The 19,246-nt window shown below is 27.3% G+C and overlaps 1 protein-coding gene across 1 annotated transcript in view; it reads right to left on the reverse strand.

Moving 5' to 3' along the window:
• Nucleotides 1-19,246, reverse strand: part of ImpL2 (Ecdysone-inducible gene L2) — a 58,727-nt gene that overhangs the window by 13,126 nt on the left and 26,355 nt on the right. Inside the window, exons 2-3 of the mRNA XM_075373493.1 lie at nt 3,186-3,317; nt 536-566 (exon numbers count right to left, since the gene is read on the reverse strand). Of these exons, the coding sequence (XP_075229608.1) occupies nt 536-566; nt 3,186-3,278 (124 nt within the window). The 5' untranslated portion in view covers nt 3,279-3,317. The remainder of the gene's footprint in view (nt 1-535; nt 567-3,185; nt 3,318-19,246) is intronic.

Raw genomic sequence — 19,246 nt, forward strand, 5'->3', positions numbered from 1 at the left:
TAATTAATGAAATATTTGGGTTGTTACAAGGGGAAGGCATAGCGACTGAAATCAGACTTCATCTCCTTTTTATTTTTAACTTTTTTTTCTAATATAAATATATTGATTTATTAATAATTATTAACCTGTGATAGTTAAAAAAAGATTACAATAAATAATAATTCAATAATAATAATAAAAATAAAAAAAATGTGAAAAAATATCAGAAGTTAATAATGAAATAAAACTTTATATACTTTTCATTAAAAAAAAAAATGTGTGTATGTAATTTAATAGGTGGCGTACAAGGAAGTCATGTCATGTCCACATCAAATTTTTTTCCTATTGGAGAAGAATGAAAATATTAAGAGATTTAATTATAAAAAAGTATTTAATAAAGTTAAAAAGTTAATAAATTATATTGTACCAAATATGATTAATAAAATGAATTTAAAAATAACTCACAGAATTTTTATATAAGAAAAAAGATTAAACCAGTAAATTAAGTGATATATGTAAATTCACAAAGAATGATAATGCATATTTTAAAACTCACCATCTGATTTGTCTGAGGCTGGAATGGCATTCTGAAATAAAACAAAAAGAAACATCTGTCAGTAATAAAAATTACATAAGTATTATTTATTTTTATAAATAAACGCGTGCGCAAACACACACACACAGAGAGAGAGAGAGAGAGAGAGAGAGAGAGAGAGAGAGAGAGAGAGAGAGAGAGAGATACACACACTTTTAAATTACCGTAAAAGTAATTACAATAAAAAAAAAAAAAAAAAAACGTTAAAAATAAATGAAAGAAGAAACATCAAATTAAAGAATAAATAAGAAATTAAATTGTGCTTTGAAAAAAAAAACCATCACATCTTGTATTTCTTTATTGTGTGTATCATCAATTCTTTTTGGGTCACCCCTGATTTACTGTTAAATGATGCTTGAAAATGGAAGTAAGGCTTATATTATCTTTCCTTTAAAAAAAAAATCCAACTTTCTGGTTAAATCTAGCTTTCCTTGATTAACTCATTTTACTTCTCTAATTTTACAAATTAGGTTACTATCTAGGCTGGAAGAATAAACATGCGGTATGTTGGGTATAAATACATTAAAAAAATATGCAGTATTGTCACATTTTTTGGCAGAATATTTAAACCGTCAAATAATATATTTTATCTCCTGATAGTTAATGATAACTTATTAATAATTTAACAATCTTTTTAGATAGAAAGACCAAGTAATACATAGAGTTATACTATTTTCAAGAAAGTAACTCCTGAAATTAAATTTAGTAATTTAGTGGTTTTATATGAAATATGACCTAAAAAAATTGGAAAAATTTAGTTCCAAAACTGTATTTTTAATAGTTTTCCAGAAATCTAGAATAAAAGATAGAAGACTGGAGTCAAAAAACACAATATTTTATGTTTAGTGTAAAATAACTTTGTAAAATGAGTAATAAACACCACAAGTATACAAAACGCATAGAAAACTTGATTATAAGTAAAATGGTATGAATAAAGTTCACAGAAACTAAATACAAACAACAAACATACGAATTTCAAAGTTTATTAAAAAAAAATCATTAATTTGTGGCAGATATAATTATGTATTAAATGAAACAAAATTTCCAATTTTGTTTATATATATATATATATATATATGTGTGTGTGTGTGTGTGTGTGTGTGTGTGTGTGTGTGTGTGTGTGTGTGTGTGTGTGTGTGTGTGTGTGTGTGTGTGTGTGTGCGTGCGTAGAAAAAATGCCTAGTAATGCAATAGAAATAAAAATAATAAAAAAAAATTAAGAAAAATTAAGAAAAAAATTGACATATTTTTTGGATAAATTAATGAATTCAATTGATCAATGAACATAATTGATCTTCAAAATGTATATACACGTACCGTAAATTTATGAAACTGAAAACACATAAATTCTCTTAAGTTATAATTTTCACAGATATCAAAGATTAAAAAAATATGTATTAAAAAAAAAAAATTGAGATTAATTCTTGTACATAACCATAAAGTACATAGATCACTTAAGAAATGAGTAGATGTGCTACTGGATAAAAAAGGAATTACTTGAAACTATCAGAGGAAAATTTCTGAGTACACCTTTCTCAAAGCAGTGTTAGAAAATGAATTAATAATAATAAAAAAGGAACAGTAATTGAAATTTATAAATTAATATATAAATATTATAATATTGTATGAAATAATTCATAATAAAGTAAGTATATAAATTTATTAAACAAACAAAATTGGAACAAATTAAAATTTTATAAGGTGTTAATTGAAACTATTTTCTTACTTGATATAATATACATGGTAAACGTGGATACAGAAAACTCAACGTTTTTAAAAATTAGTTTTACTATTTTCTATAATAAAATCTTTTAATTTAACTAAACAAAATGGTCAGAGAATTTACTAAAAAATGGTAAGAAAAGCATTACAAAATCACGTAAAAGGAGAAAAGTTATATATATAAGGTTAAAATTGTACTTTTTTCTGGGAAATTATGTCTGTTATCCGTTAGTTAACATTGTTACCCCTTAAGGTTGGATATTCATAAATATAAGGCGTGAAAAAGTAAGAATATTTAATTTAGGCCTATTAATTTTATCGATCAACATGATTCAGAGTTGCAAGTAATAAACAGTAATCTTATAATCCGTTATAACTTTTCTGAAAACTAATTTAAACTTTTTGAAGTTGGTTCCAAGATGTAAAATTAAATTTAAACCGAAATATATGTTATAAATATTAAATAATGATGACAAGTTTAGCATTTTATAACAGTATGTATAAGGATCTTCAAAGAGAAACAGTACGGTTTGATTTTGTTACGGATGTAAATCAATTAAAGAATTTATCACCTAATAAGACAATCAATAATTTTACTATACGAGCAACATAAATGTTATTCACATTAATGAATAATACTACCCAAACAATTAGCAATATTACATCTATTTAAAGTATGAAATAAAACTAAAAAAACTTGTGATCTTCCATAACTTACTACTATAAAAAATAAAAAAAATAATTAAAAAAAATATATATATATATTCTTATAGGAAAATTTTTAATTTTGTTTTAAAATAACGCACTTTTTTAATATCAGTATTACTTATCTAAAATCTTTTACCATAAGTATATTAAGCAAAGAAAAAAGACCATATCTTTAACTTACCTGGCTATCAAAGAATACATGTCGAAAGTTCGGTACACGTGCAAATACCAAAATTGGTAGCGTTGATAGCACAGCAAAAATGACCACTGACATGATTTATATTTTATTAAATTCTTACTGCAAGACTTGTATCTGAAAATAAATAAAAATAAAATTTATTCACATTGTAAATATAAAATGAAAATTAAAAAGAAAGGAAAAAAATAAATATATTTTATAAATATATTATAAATATTATATATATAATATATTATATATTTTATAAATATAAATATATTTTTTTATAAATATATTTATTTATACTGAAGAAATAAGTTTTGTAACAGTTATATTTCGAGTGAGAAAAATATATATGCGTAAATATTTTTTAAACAATGATGATAAATTAGCATTTTATTAAGATATTTCGAAGTAAATAATATGATTTGACTATGTTGCAGAAAAAATCAATTTGAATGTATAATGAAAATTTATTATCTAACATGGAATACATAAATTTCACAGCATAAACTAGAGGAATACTATTTTTATTAACAGTAATTCAGAAAAACGACATAACTCGTAAAAAAAATAACGACTTTATCTTAAATTTACCACGAGTTAAAAATCTTATTAAATTCATATCAGAATGTTTGAATTACTTAATTTTAATTTTTGAGATGAAATTAATAAGTACAAGCGTAGTAGGTATTTTAACCAATTAAGTCAAATACGGATTACATGGTGTACAGCCTCGAGCAAAACATTCCCGGGACAAGAGTCCATAGAAATATCCTGATGAAAATGTTTTGTTCAATCTATAAATTAATAAAACAAACTAAGATTAAAATATAATTATCTAATGTAAGGAAATCTATCGAAAATAGGGGATAATTAAAAAGTATTAAATGCATAAAAATAAGTTATCAAATTTTAAAGGTATAATAAACGTAATATTATTTTTAATTTACAGGTTTTGTTAACAGATTTTAAAAGTCATTGAACTAGAAAATGTATGCTCGGTATAACTTTGTTAAAACAAAATTTCCCTATAAAATAAATAAAATGATATCAAATTAATGTAATATGATTAAAACATTCCTAATTTGCATAAAAAATTGTGAGTGTATGTTGGTGTATAAAAAAAATACAACAAAATGCAATTAAACAGCTATTAAAAATATTTAATAAAACTTTTCCCGCCCACAGATTATAATTTTTACTTTCAAATTTAATACAAATAATAACTAACGACTCAAAAACAAAAATACAATTTCCGATTATAAACTAAAATATTCTAATTTTTTGTTGCCAAATCTTTAAAAATATCACGATAGAGTTGGTTAGACTAATTTGTCGGATTTTTTTGAAAGAATAATATATAGGTATATTTTTAAAAAAAATTAAAAGTAAATGAACCTAAATGGATATTAGTCTTTTTATATTAATTTATTATAATTATAAAATTTAGTTTGAAATAAAACTGTTGTTTTTTTTTCTATACAAACTTAATTATTAACAGACTTCCAAAAAAGACGGTTTTGAAAGCTACTGGTATTTAATTATTTTAATAACTTAAAATTTTCGTAAAAAGGACTGATTTTGATAACGTTTTGTGTTATTTTGGTAAAGAAAGTTCTAAATTGTTAAATTCTAAAGATCTAGTGGTCCTATTGCTGAATTTCTTCCAGATACTAACAACAGATAGGCAATATTAGAAGATTTCTAAAATAAAAAATTATACTATCTATATAGACATTTCGAAAAACTTTTCATTTTTTTATCATTATTACTTGTAGCGTAATGTAATTCTAATATTCAATGTAATTTTTACGCCAAAATTTAAGAAAATATTTAAAAAAAATTGAGGTCAAAAAGTAACAATGCTATATTTTGCATACTATAAAACCTCTTCATTTTATAAAACCTAGTATTAATCTCTTTATGCCATTTTTTTTCCATTCAATTTCTTACTTTATAGACCTGCAATTTTTGTGGGTCAATCTATACACGAGGGTCGGCTGATAGATTTTGCACACTAGCGTGCTACATGGAGACAAAAGGTACTATCGAGTTGGAGGCGGGAGCACATGATAGCTAAAATCCCCCTCTACAAATCTGCGGTAATCCATTTACCGGTTTGATTCAGTAGCAATTAAAATGGAGTCGAATAAGGCCAATATGTCAACACGGTTAAATAGCGCGCAGTAATCGAATTTTTAACAGCAGAAAATGTGACTCCTACGAATATATTTCATCGTTTAAAAGCGATTTACGGTATTGAAACTGTTGACAGGAGTATGTGGATCGGTGGGCGTTGAAATTTTGCGAATATGAAGCTGGTAAAGCGACAATTGAGGACGCACCTCACAGCGGAGGACCAGTTTCTGTAACTGACGAGAAACATCGAAAGGAGGTAGACGATTTGCTTCAAAGTGACCGGCGAATCAGCCAGCAACACATCGCTATTCAGTTAGGCATATTTAAAGAACGAGTAGACCATATTATCTAGAATTTGGGTTACCGTAAAATCTGTGCACGATGGGTACCGCGCAAACTCTCTCTCCGCAAACAGAAGTTTGAGCCTATTCCGCAACCGCCATACTCGCCGGATTTGGCTCCGTGCGATTTCCACTTCTTCCCTCATTTCAAGATTATCTCAAAGGTAATCATTACACCACTGACGATGAGGTGAAGGAAGTTCTGACCACTTGGATTCGAGAAAGACCGCCAGAATTTTTCAGTGACGGAATGGAAAAACTTGTCACACATTGGGAAAAGTGTATCAGTGTAAAAGGGGATTATATTGAAAAAATAAATACTGCATTTTGTAGCTAAGGTACTCGTATCTTACTTTTATTCATTTTTTATTTCATTCAAGAATATCTTTTCGTTCCCATGTTACGCATATATGTACAAAATTTATCAGGCGAGCCTCGTAGTTTAAAGTATAAAAAAAAGAATATTTCAACAAAACTGAAAAAAAACACGACTACCAAAAAAAAAAAAAAAAAAACATTGCTGACAAACATTGCTCTTTAATATATAATCAAACTGCGTGCGGGTGACAATTTTGTTTGTAGTACTTACTGTATTTGTATGTGGTATAATTTAAAAAAAAATCTTTAAATTTATTTACACACACACACACACACACACACACACACACACACACACACACACACACACACACACACACACACACACACACACACACATATATATATATATATATATATATATATAGCCTACGACAATCCCGGTAACGTAAGAATTCCAACAAGGAGTCATATATTTAAATCGGTTCAGCAGTTGAGCTGCTGCTTACGGTGGAATAAACATAAATACATACATACATACATTCACCCTAAATACACGTACATTACATTCCTATTTGAGCAGTCGTGTAAATGCTTTTTAATTTCTTCTTTAAGTTCAATTTTTTCTTTAAATGTTATTAACTTGTTGATAGCTGTTTTTGATTTTTTGCCGACTTCAAAAATGAAAGTGAAAAGAATGGAAATTTTTTTAGACGTACACTTTTTTCAGCACCTATTTTACAAATAAATGATGAAACTTTAAGAGTGTACTCAAATACACGCAAATATACGTGCGCGCGCGCACACACTTTTTTTCATTCAATTGCATACTTTTTAATAGATTTAAACTAAATTAAAGAATAAAATCGACTTAAAAAAATCGCTGTAAAAGTGTACAAACGTTTTAAAATATGAAATTATGCTTGATAAATAAAAATAATAATTTATAATAGTAGTTAAACATATTTATAATAGTTTGTAAAATTTAAACATTTCGTTTGATAAATTTACTAAATTAATGCTTATTTAAATGAGGTGTGTCTTTACACAAGTATATATGAACATGTGAACGACGTGTATGAATGCACGTGTTACACAGCATGTTCACACACTTGTTCTGTAAGTTTTTTTTTTACGGTGTAATATAAACAGTACTCAACCCATTTCTGTTTCATAGGCTGACGACGTTGCTCTAGTCACGTAGACCAAAAATCACCATTAACATTCAAGACGGCTCTTTCATTTATTTTCTCTCTTCTTTTATTAAGGAAAAGGGAATATGCGGTAACGGAAACAATTGATTTTAAAAAAGGGAATATAATAAGACGGAAGGGATGAGAGTAAAAGACAAGAGCAGATAATTTCTTAATTTTACTATTACGTTCACACAGCGTATCATCATGTCTTCTGTCGTTGCAGGATTTGATTTTTCTTAGCAAAAATGTAACGGAAAGATCGATGGGAGCACAAAGGCATTCAAGCGAAGAAATTAACATGAAAGATGCAAACTTAAATCTTTTTTTTCTTAAATGTTCATGCAGATGAAATTATTAAAAATTAATTTGTTAGGTATTAAATTTCCTCTTTTTTATTAGCATAGAGTAGTTAATGTTTTCGCTATCCATTATCTACAAAGCGTTTTATTCATTTTTATCAAATTTGAAGTGTATTAAGAGGTATATAAACAATGAGTAATAGCATTAGAAAACAATTCTGATGATTGTAGCTATCAAAAGAGCTAAGCGTTCGATCTAAATCAAGAAATTGGATAATAATAAATCTATTTTTAATAATTTTATATTTTAATACAAAGCTGCAAGCTGCAGGAATTATATTAAAAAAAACATATTGTAAATTATGTCTAGGGGAACATATTGAAGAAATCTGGTTCTCTTGGGGGGGATTATTTATTAAAAACAAAAAGTATTAACAATAATTATCTTAATTTTAATATTTTGAACTCATCGAACGCAAAATAGATCCTTTTAAAACTAAATATCTATGCTAATAATACTAAGATAACAAAAATACTTGCGCAGTTCTGCGCAAGAAGATCGAATTTTCGTTATTTTATTTTGTTTTCTTTTGCCTCGTTCAAACATATACCAAGACATCATGATCCTCAAAGTGATAACGCTACTTGAATACGCTGAAAAATGTTGCTAACAGTAGGTACCTTTCTTTTCTTTTTCCTGTTTAGCCTCCGGTAATTACCGTTCAAATAATACTTTAGAGGATGAATGAGGATGATATGTATGAGTGCAAATGAAGTGTAGTCTTGTACAGTCTCAGTTCGACCATTCCTGAAATGTGTGGTTTATTGAAACCCAACCACCAAAGAACTCCGGTATCTACGATCTAGTATTCAAATCCGTGTAAAAATAACTGACTTTAAACCGTAGGTACCTCAGATAAAGAACATCAACGTTCTAACTTGCAACATCATAACGAGTCACACTTCTAACTTAACCTGTTCAACGTTTCCCGACCTTAAATTGAACGTAACTCAAGAATTACTCAGCCAATTTTCACACAATTTTTAAATGCACAACTTCAGAAAAACTACTACATGATATTTAAATTTCAATGTAATTGATCCAGTAATTTTGTACATTTTCGAGCCACAAATTTTTATATATAGGCCTATAAATAAATAAATATATAAGGAAAGCACAATTTAAGTGAATGATATTTTCATACTCCTCATATTTCAAAACGTAAAGAAAATCTGCGACCGAAAATAATAGCGTACTTTTCTTTGAATAGTAGGTAAAAATCGTATGGTAAATCTTATTAACTTAAAATATGTTTGTACAAACATTGTTAAAGATAACAGAAGAGAATATATACATATTTTTTTACAACGAATATTTCCCTTATTTAAAAACTAACTACTTTGAATGATTCAAGAAGAAATTTTTACATTATAAATGATAAAAAGATACAGTTTAATTTTTAAAAAGAGCGCGAAAAGTAATACAAAAATCATTTTCTTTAAATTAATCTTAAATTTCATCAATACAAATTCGGTGGTAAATTAAAAATAAATGACTAAAAACGATATATAATCATTAATTATGCTCAGATTTCAAATAGTAAAAACGAATAAAATGAAAATTATCTTTTTTTTTTAATTAAATAATATTTTAATATAAAATCTGGGTAGGCTCATAAAAAAAACAAAAAAAACATTGACCTTATGAAAAAAGCCATTTGTTTAATAAATATTACTGATAAAAAAACCCGCATCTTGATAAAAAAAAACAAAAAAACAAACGAAAACGAATGAAAAGAAATTACATAATTGTACTACCGGATGTACTACTGGATCGTGAGCTAAGGTTCTATAGAATGTACGAAAATATTTTTATTTTACATTTAACAAACCCTAAATTTTCACGCAAAAATGTAAAATGCTTATTGCAATAACAAAAAAAAGTTATAAAAGTGTTAAAAAATGTAACGAATTGTTTTTCATTATCGTTAGATTATTACATAACTTTTATTTAATATTTTAATGTTTGAATTAGATATTTTCTTTTTGCAAGAAAAAAATTATCGAAATTGGTTTACTGTAAAATATAACATGATATGTGGTTATTTATATAGATATCTACTTTAACGTTATTCAATTTAAAATAAATATTTTTTTATTTATTTAAACGGCACATTACGATTTCTTAAAATTCCAGAACAAGAAACTTCTTCATTTCTCTTAAGAAAAAAATATAACTTGCTATTTTATTATCTTACTTTCTGAATATAATTTCTCTTTTAAGACGCATATTAATGCTAAGAGCTTCGGATTACGTAACCGAATATATGTGACCAAGTTAAAAGTGAAAGAATAGCTGATATTTTTAAAGATAGAATTATTTAAAAGTATTACAAAGAGCATTATCAACAATGGTGCAGTAAAACGAGTACTGAGTATTTAAAGAAAATGCTAAGTCGTTTAATGGTTATAATGTAAAGGCACATGTCTGACCGACTGGCTCACTGTGTTTTAATCTATAAGGAGATCTCAAAACGCAAAAATTATAAGGAATTTTTTGACTCCTCACAATCCGAAATTAAAAAAAAAAGATAAAAATTCGAAGTAATCTTCCCTAAGGGGATACGGAGTGTTATAAATCTCAGGTATATACTTGAGAAGCAGGAGGAAGCAGAACGAAAAATAACAGGAAGTTTTTGTTCTTGTTTTGTCTAACCGTTTTCAAAACTGTTGATCAAATTAGACTACACCATCAACCTTAGAATAACTAAAATCTAAAAACTTTTTTCGCTCAAAAATATAATTTTTGAGTAAAGTACAAGAATATAGAGAAAGTCTCTAGCTAAGCATCATTTATGCCATTGGATGAAAACAATACATAAAATTAAAACTAAAAAAAAGTTATTATGGTTAATGAGAAATAAGAATTATTGGGGACGCATCCATCATAATTTTTCTTTAGATGTTATAGAAATATAGATTATATTATAGAAATTATGAAAATTTCTTTGATTGGGTATGACAAGATAAAATAACAAAATCTGATGTGAACTCACATGACTTCCTTGTACGCCTATTAAATTACATATACACATTTTTTTTTTAATTTGAAAAGTACATAAAATTTTATTTCATTAATAACTTCTGATATCTTTTCATTTTTTTTTATTGTTATTGAATTATTATTTATCGTAAATTTTTTTACAGAGGTTAATAATTATTAATAAATCAATATATTTAAATTAAAAAAAAGTTAAAAAAAAGGAGATGAAGTCTGATTTGAACCGCCTTCTCCTTTAAAGATCCAAATATTTAATTAATTAAAATTTTATTTGGCCATAACTCTGGAACCAATTAAAATAAATACCACTTATGATATATCGTCGAAAATCTCTCAATGAGGGCTTATTACTACAGTTAAGAAAAATTCCAAAAACCAAATTGTTTTGGATTTTGGGCTTTTTTGAACACTTGATTTAGTCGATTGCAATCAAAAAGGGAGATGCACAACTAGATCCTACAACAGTCCTAGATCCAAAATTTCAACATCCTACTGTTAATCGTTTTTGAGTTATGCGAGATACAACCGTACGTACATACATACATACGTACGAACAAACGTCATGCCAAAACTAGTTAAAATGGATTCATGGATGGTGAAAATGGATATTTCCGTTGAAATCTGAAAACCGACATTTTTCGCTATCATAATACTCCCTTTACTTCGTACAAGGAAGTAAAATCGAAATTTTATTTTGCCAACCGCAATTCAAAAAAAAGTTTTGAAAATTTGTTAGTTACGAGTATAACAGATAGATATATCAAAATAGACAGATAACAGATAGATACAAAATTAAGAATAAAACCCTCAGGTGGCTCAGTCTCCTGTAAATTTAAAAAAATCAAATTGAAAGATGAGAAACAATGAAGCTTTGCGTTCAGGATGAAAAAAATTGTGAAAGAGTTATTTATTTGGCATGATTGGAAACAAATCACTAAAACTGAGTTATAAAAAGAAAAAAAAAGAAAATTCACTAAGGATATGATATAATGTACCCAGTATCTGACCCAAATACTAAACTAGTTCTTGAAAAAAATGTGAAATTTTTTTTGTAAACCGAAATTCACGGAGACATTCGGGATACAATTCTTCCCTATTGATGCAGAAATTCCATAGATTTCTGTGTACATAGACGGAGATCCCTGTAAGAAAAAAAATCTAAGTATTTCTTTCAGATTTCTAATTCTACTAAATCGAGGTAAGGTTTGTTATGAAAAGGATTTTTTACTTATGCAGTGAATTTAAATAAGAGTTAAACAAAACCGCTGCCAAATGAATGTATAGAAGAATTTATACGGTTTATCCATAGAACACTGGGGATGTAATCTTAAAGATCAAAAATTTTAAAGACATTAATGTCTTATTAAAGAAATAAAATATGTCTGAATTACATGTAGACTAAAAGAAAATTAAATAAAAACACAAACAGATTTAATAGTGTTTTTCCGACAGGACCGGAAACGCGTAAAACAAGTTGCAGTATATTCTTGGTTCTGTATTTCCCAGAATTTTACTAAATATGTTTTCCATTCCATCCCGATATTGAAATGCAAAGGAAGGCGATGTTTTTTAATGTAATATCTCCAGTAGGCTTTTTATACAGTATTTTATAGATTTTTTTAGTAATTAAAATTCCAAATTTATGTTAACCAACAAAAAATGTTTAATTATGTTACATATTTATTACTTATTAATAGTTAATTAATAAATAGGTAACATTATATACATTTTTACATTTACTGTAAATATAATTCGTTTATTTTAAACCTCCATAATATTAAAACAAATGTTAAATTAAATAACTTCATAAATAATACATCTTTTACATAATATCTTGCTTCCAAGCTGATTCTTGCTTGTGAAGCGAAAATTAATTAGATTTTCAGACAAAAATTTCAGGTCATTATTTTCTGTAAAATATATTTAATTACTTAAAGATTACTGATTTATCTCTAGAAATTTAATATAGATTATTTTTTCTAATGAGTTGAAATAATGTAATAAAAAAATCTAGATTCTATAGTTTTTGAATAAAAATGAGTTTACTGGTTTTAAAATTTGTACTGCTTATAATTGTTAATGTACTTGTAGTACAATAAAAATCCGTACGAAGATGGTATTTTTCGGTAACAAGATTTTTATTTGAATACCTGTTTACTTCTCGTATATAAAACTAAAAAAAAAAAAAATAAAAATAAAAACATGAAGAAATAGTATATTAATATTTAAAAATTTATTTAATTTTACAATCAATAAATCGGAATCTAATTAAATTATAAGAAATTAACCTTAAAGTCTATATCAGATTATTGAATATTTCTTTTGTTGTAGGATTATCTATATTCTGTAGATAGATTTTTGGTCAGTTTAATCCAGATAAAAGGGGTTTCAAAATTAAACTATTCATAGAAGAATGACCCATTAAATATTTATAACCTTGACATGAATTCACCTTGAACTTGAACTATACGTAGTGAGAGACAGAGAGTGTTATAAAAAAATCGGGGGAGGGAACGAGGAAAGAGAGAAAGAATAGATGATACAGCTGATATCAAAGATATATATAGTCTTTAAATTTATAACTTATATCAAGTACAATAAAGCGATGCGTGCCTTAAGATAAAAAAAAAGGATTAGGTCTTAAAGAATGACCTTCAAACATAATATTACGACGTATTTTCTACTCGTTCTCTTCTGTTTGCTTATAGTGAACTTCTTTTACAACAAAGCAGCAAGTGTTTGTCCCTGAATCGGTCAAGGTCATAAAGTCTTAAACCACGTTCTTTTCTTTATTTAATACAATATGTAAATAACGAAAAGGTTTTGCTCTTTTTTTTGCACTAACTTTTTTGGCACCGAGTTTAAAATGCAATCATGGTTGTTCATTCCTCAAGGTTTATTTAAGGGAGTATTATATACCTAACTTCTATATCTATTTCATAAACATTTCAGTAATTTTATTTTCTTCAAAAAAAAACTTACTGAAATAGGAAATACAAATAAAAATATAATTTTCATATATACAGAACGGGTGCATTATTTTTGTTCCTTTATAATCAGTCCCAGTCTTTCAGTCTTTACTATGATACTTGTAAAATGCCTAACATATACAAGCCACTGTTGCTTTCTCTGAAAGTAATCATGTTAACTATATGCTAGTCCAGTGGATGAACAAAATGAAAGTAAAATTTGAAGAATTGAATTTCATCTGTCTTTCAGTAGATTAGAAATGTTAATATGCAACAGTATATTTAGGTAAACGAAGAAAGTAAGAGAAAACCACTCTTTATCATTTTTGGTAATTACTTTTGACTCACTTCAAGTCAACTACAATCATTAAGGCTGTACTACTTGACATATGTACATAAAAAAAAATAAAAATAAAAATAAAAATAATTTTAACGATTGTCTGTATTTAATAATCAAGAACAACAAGATATCATTCAAGGGGGCATATTAGAGAAAAGTTCTTTAAATAATCACATATAATGGTGCAGTTCAATATGCGAAGCATGACAGAAAGTATTATTCGTTCTTGTAAGTGGAAAACACTCTTGTTCTCCAAAAGAGGTAGCTGCTTAGTCAAGACTATTATAGTGAGAGAAAGTCACTGTTAGAGGTTTTTGTACATCATAGCCTTGAGAAACAAAATAAAGAAACAAGTAGTGAAACCATTGTACAAGTATTGTAAAGCAATAAATTAAAATACCACTTTCTGTTTAAAACAGTGGAAAATTAGGACCGTTACGAAAAAAAAGATTCTTGAAAATATATAAAAAGGACCAATATTGTATTGCTACTATTATTAGAATATAAAATGATCGTTTGAACGAGTTCGGAACTAATGTTGTTGTTCTAAACATCTCGAAAGGAGACTCTCAAAAGTATAAAGTAGATCTTTTTCAATTATGAATGAATTTAATCCTTAGATTTTGTTTTTAAACGAAGGCATAAATAATGAAAAAAAAAACAGTGGTACTGTTTGAAAGTAAAAGTGCTTATCAACCTGGAATCGTTAAAAAAAATAAAGAGAAGAACACTGGGAAGAATAATAAGAAAACAACAGAAGGATACAGACTGAAATACAACCAAGAACTGTGTGAAGTACAGGATACCGAAAAAGCGATAAGAAGAAGGAAACTGAGACTCCTGGGCTATGTGTAGAGAATGAATGAACTAAATAAATAAATATTAATTAAACTCTGGGAACAAAAGAGCAAACATGGGTATCTACGACAAATGAAGAAAAATTATAGAACTCAGGGGATCCAAGAACAGGTAATGAAAAATAGAAAGCTATTCTGACCAAAAATACACAAAATTTGAATTCGAATTGGTGAACATGGAAAAGAATTACACCAAAGTGAATGTCGGGGTAGAGAGTGATCAAACCCACGGATAGAATGAAAGAATACTCGTAATGGGAGAAAAAGAAAATCAGAAGAAATTATAATTTGTGTTGTCTGCAGTTGGCCTAACCGCAAAAACTCATAAAATAATTCATTACTTTTGAAGAAATCCATCTTACTTAATTAAAAATAAAAACAAAAAAAATTATATAACTCCGAAAACGATTAATATAATATCAGAATTCTAAAATAATTAAAATCGTAAAAAATATTAATAATTTCTACAAAGAATACTATATCATCCAAATACAATGTCAGCATTTTCTCTTCTTTAAAGGTGGTACAAAAAAGAAATTATATTATAATGGGAGATAAGTTAATAATATGAGTTGATATCTCTCTCTCTCTCTTTTTCTCCGGATAACACAGTAAAGTTTAATTATTATAAGTTTACATGATATCCCTTTACACTATTATAAATACAAAAAGGCTTAATTAATTTATTAAGTTGTGAAAAAAAAATTTCTTTTTTGATAACAATATCCATATAATAATTAAGTTTATTTAATACGTTACGCATGCTTTAATATTTATGTTCATAGATGTAATTTAAAACTATCGTGCTAATGTATAACTGACTGGTATTATTTTATATAAAGTAATCATAAAATCCAATAATAATAGTTAAAAAAAAAATACCAAAGTAATATTAGAAGTAACATCATATTAATAATCATAACAAAAATAAATACCATTATTACTTAGAAAATAAAATTTTACACAAATAATAACAGAAATACTTTATTAGTGAATCGGTTAATAAAGAAAAAACTCATAAGGAAAAAATGAAAACAAAAAAATCCGAAAGATTTTACTAATGTAAATTTATTTTTATTTAACGTCAGGAGTGACTTTTTTTTCGACTATTCCAAGACGATATGATAGTATTTTCAAATAGTGTTTGATTTTTTATGTATATTTAAATCTAGAACGGCTGAACCGATTTTAATGAATCTTTCAATCACAAGGATGATAATTTTTTTTTATTTTGATAAAAGAAAATGGTGTTTTATGTACAGAATGAGCAACATAAACCGAACCCGTAACGTAACCGCTCTGCAGAATCGGTCAAATTTTATGAAAGATACGGATAAATTAAATAAGAAAAACATAAAACATAATTTAAATGTTGCATTTGTTTACTTTATGTTGTTTACAAAGATGTTCAAAATAACCACCCTGGGCATCGATGCACTTTTGTGCTGTGCTCGATTGATCATATTGACAGTTGTCTGACGCAAAACTGTTGATTTCTCCTTCAATGTTCAGCTTCAGTTCATCAACATTATGAGGATTAGATGCGTAAACTCTTTCCTTTGAGCAGCTCCAAATAAAAAAATCGCAAGTAAATTGACAGCTCGTTGTCTTTCTTTTTTCCTGTTTAGCCTCCGGTAACTACCGTTTAGATAATTCTTCAGAGGATGATATGTATGAGTGTAAATGAAGTGTAGTCTTGTACATTCTCAGTTCGACCATTCCTGAGACGTGTGGTAATTGAAACCCAACCACCAAAGAACACCGGTATCCACGATCTAGTATTCAAATCCGTGTAAAAATAACTGGCTTTACTAGGACTTCAACGCTGTAACTCTCGACTTCCACATCAGCTGATTTGGGAAGACGCGTTAACCACTAGACCAACCCGGTGGGTTGACAGCTCGTTGTCTGTCTCCTTCAGTTTTAACGCGGTATGATTTTAGTTTTAATCCTTGAAGAATTTTACGACAAGATGTGTATTTAACACCAAATTTTTGGGATAACTTGTGTAGAGATTTTTTTGACTGGCAGTAATTCTCCATTCAATATTGGCAATGGCCTGTGGAATCCTAACGGAAGGTTACCTATTTCGTTTTGCATTTGAAACCGAACCTATTGTACGCCATTTTTTAACTAAATCGTGTATGCTACTACTTGTGCTACTTTGCTGGGATACAGGTATTCGGAGATTTTTCTACGAATACTTGACGTGATTCTTCAAACGATCCAGAACGCATATAGGCGCCTCAACTATAGCTATCCTCTCCTGAATTAAATAAGGCATTTTACACAAACATAACTGCACTACAACAAAACATATACTGGCAATGACAATTAACCACATGACAAACGGCAGCAACAATCGTAGTAACATATATATCCATTAGTAGCGCTAGTTATGTAAGAGTCTTTCACAAATAGTGTTGGGTAGCGGTTTCATTATGGGTTCGGTTTTTTATGTTGCTCATTCTGTATATATATATATATATATATATATATTTATATATAACAATAATTGATGCCACCACAGGCTTTCATTCAACGTGCTGAGTTTTGCGTTTTCTTCTTCCTCACAGGATTTGTTCTTGCCGTTCAGCAGTACATGAATACAAAATAAAAGAATTGAAAGTTGAAATCAGCTGTTAGTATTGCCAACTTATGAAATTATTTCAAACAAATTTAAACAAAATTTACTCTTTTAAGATGTTTTATTTAATTTTAATTCTTTTTTTAATGTTGATTGTTTATTTTTCTAAAATATTTCATTCTTTTGTTTTGTAATATTGAACATCTTATTTTGTTTAATATCTATTTAAAATCTGCTACATTTTATTTCTTTATAAACTTGAAATTCTTACGTTTGTATTTATACTATTTTACTTAGAATAAAATTCTCTACGAGTTTTTTTTTAAACTGTTGTATGTTTCTTGCTCATTTAACGAAGTTATTTTATGACTAACATGAAATAGTGTGTTTATCGATCCCAATCTTTTGTCTTGTTCCTCAAATTTCTTGAAAACTACTAAAAATACACATACGGGGCCATTTTTTCCCATTTTTCAGACCTGATTTCATATAAGACCACTAAATGTACCCTTCATTTGTGTCCTAACAATTATAGTTTGGCATAATTTTACCGAAGCCGTACAAATTAGGGCAAAATCTATGTATATCTGAGTGTCCCTTAAAGGTGAGGCCACACTCTAGGAAGTGATTCTACATACTGAAGAAAAAATGACCAGTGAACACAGGTCCGAAAACAGATATTTTTCTGTCTGTCCGCCATTTTGTTTTTTAAGAAAAAAATTATTTTTTAAGAACGGTTGGAGATAACGCAATAAAATTTTGTATTTATTTTAAACTAAACTTTTTAATCGGGAAAGAAATAACCATACTCTTCGTTGACAAATTTCAAAATGGCAGTCGTTTCAATTTTTCAATCTTAAATATTTTAGGAATTATCAGATTTATCAAATTGTGTCGATTATAAAAAATTATGAAGCATTTTTTTTTAACAAAACGACACCTTAGTCGTAAAAATCGGAGTCGACAAACAACAGAGTTATTGCAAAAAGTAGGCCTAAACCAATATGGCGACCATCTTGTTTTTTATCATGGTTTCTGATTAAAATTGTTAATATTTGCACATTTTGATTAAATTAATAAATTAATCTAGTTACCAAGTGAATCACGACAATAAAAAACACAAGATGCCGTCATATAGGTTTAGAACTACATTTTGCAATAACTCTTTTGTTTATTGTCGGATTTTTATGACTAAGGGGTCGTTTTTTTCACAAAAAAATGCTTCATAATTTTTATAATACAACAAAATTTGATAAATCTAATAATTCCTATGTTATTTAAGATTGAAAACTTGAAACGACCGCCATTTTGAAATTTGTCATCGAAGAGTATCGTTATTTTTTTTAACTATTAAAAAATGTTAGTTTAAAATAAAGTAAACAAATTTATTACATTATCTTCAACCGTTCTTGAAACATAGTTTTCTTCTTAAAAAACACAAAATGGCTGTCAGACAGAAAAATATGCGTTTTCGAACCTATGTTCCCTGGAGATTTTTTCTTCAGAATGTTAAGTGGAATCACTTCCTAGAGTTTGGTCTCATCTTTACTGAGCACTTTGTACATAGATACAGGTATAAAATGTATTGGTATAAGATATACATAGATACATGCTCTACCCCGCATTTTATATATATATATATATATATATATATATATAATGCGGGGTTTTGCAGTAATATTGTATACGATAAATACTTATAAATATTAAAAATATTGCATTTATTCGCTTAATTCACGCGCCTATATTTTTAAAAATATTCAAAAATAAAATATTTAGTTAAATATAATTTTCTCACTGTTTATCCACATTTAGTTTCATTATAAACTTATGTAAAATAATTTCCTCTCATAAATCATGACAAAAAATGTTGGTTAAAAAATTGAGTGAATTACGCGAGTAAATACGTAGTATATAGTAGTAACATTTGTTAGAGATAATCATGAAAGTTAAT

Source organism: Lycorma delicatula, chromosome 8 (assembly GCF_047948215.1).
Source record: "Lycorma delicatula isolate Av1 chromosome 8, ASM4794821v1, whole genome shotgun sequence".
Taxonomy (NCBI): Eukaryota; Metazoa; Arthropoda; class Insecta; order Hemiptera; family Fulgoridae; genus Lycorma; species Lycorma delicatula.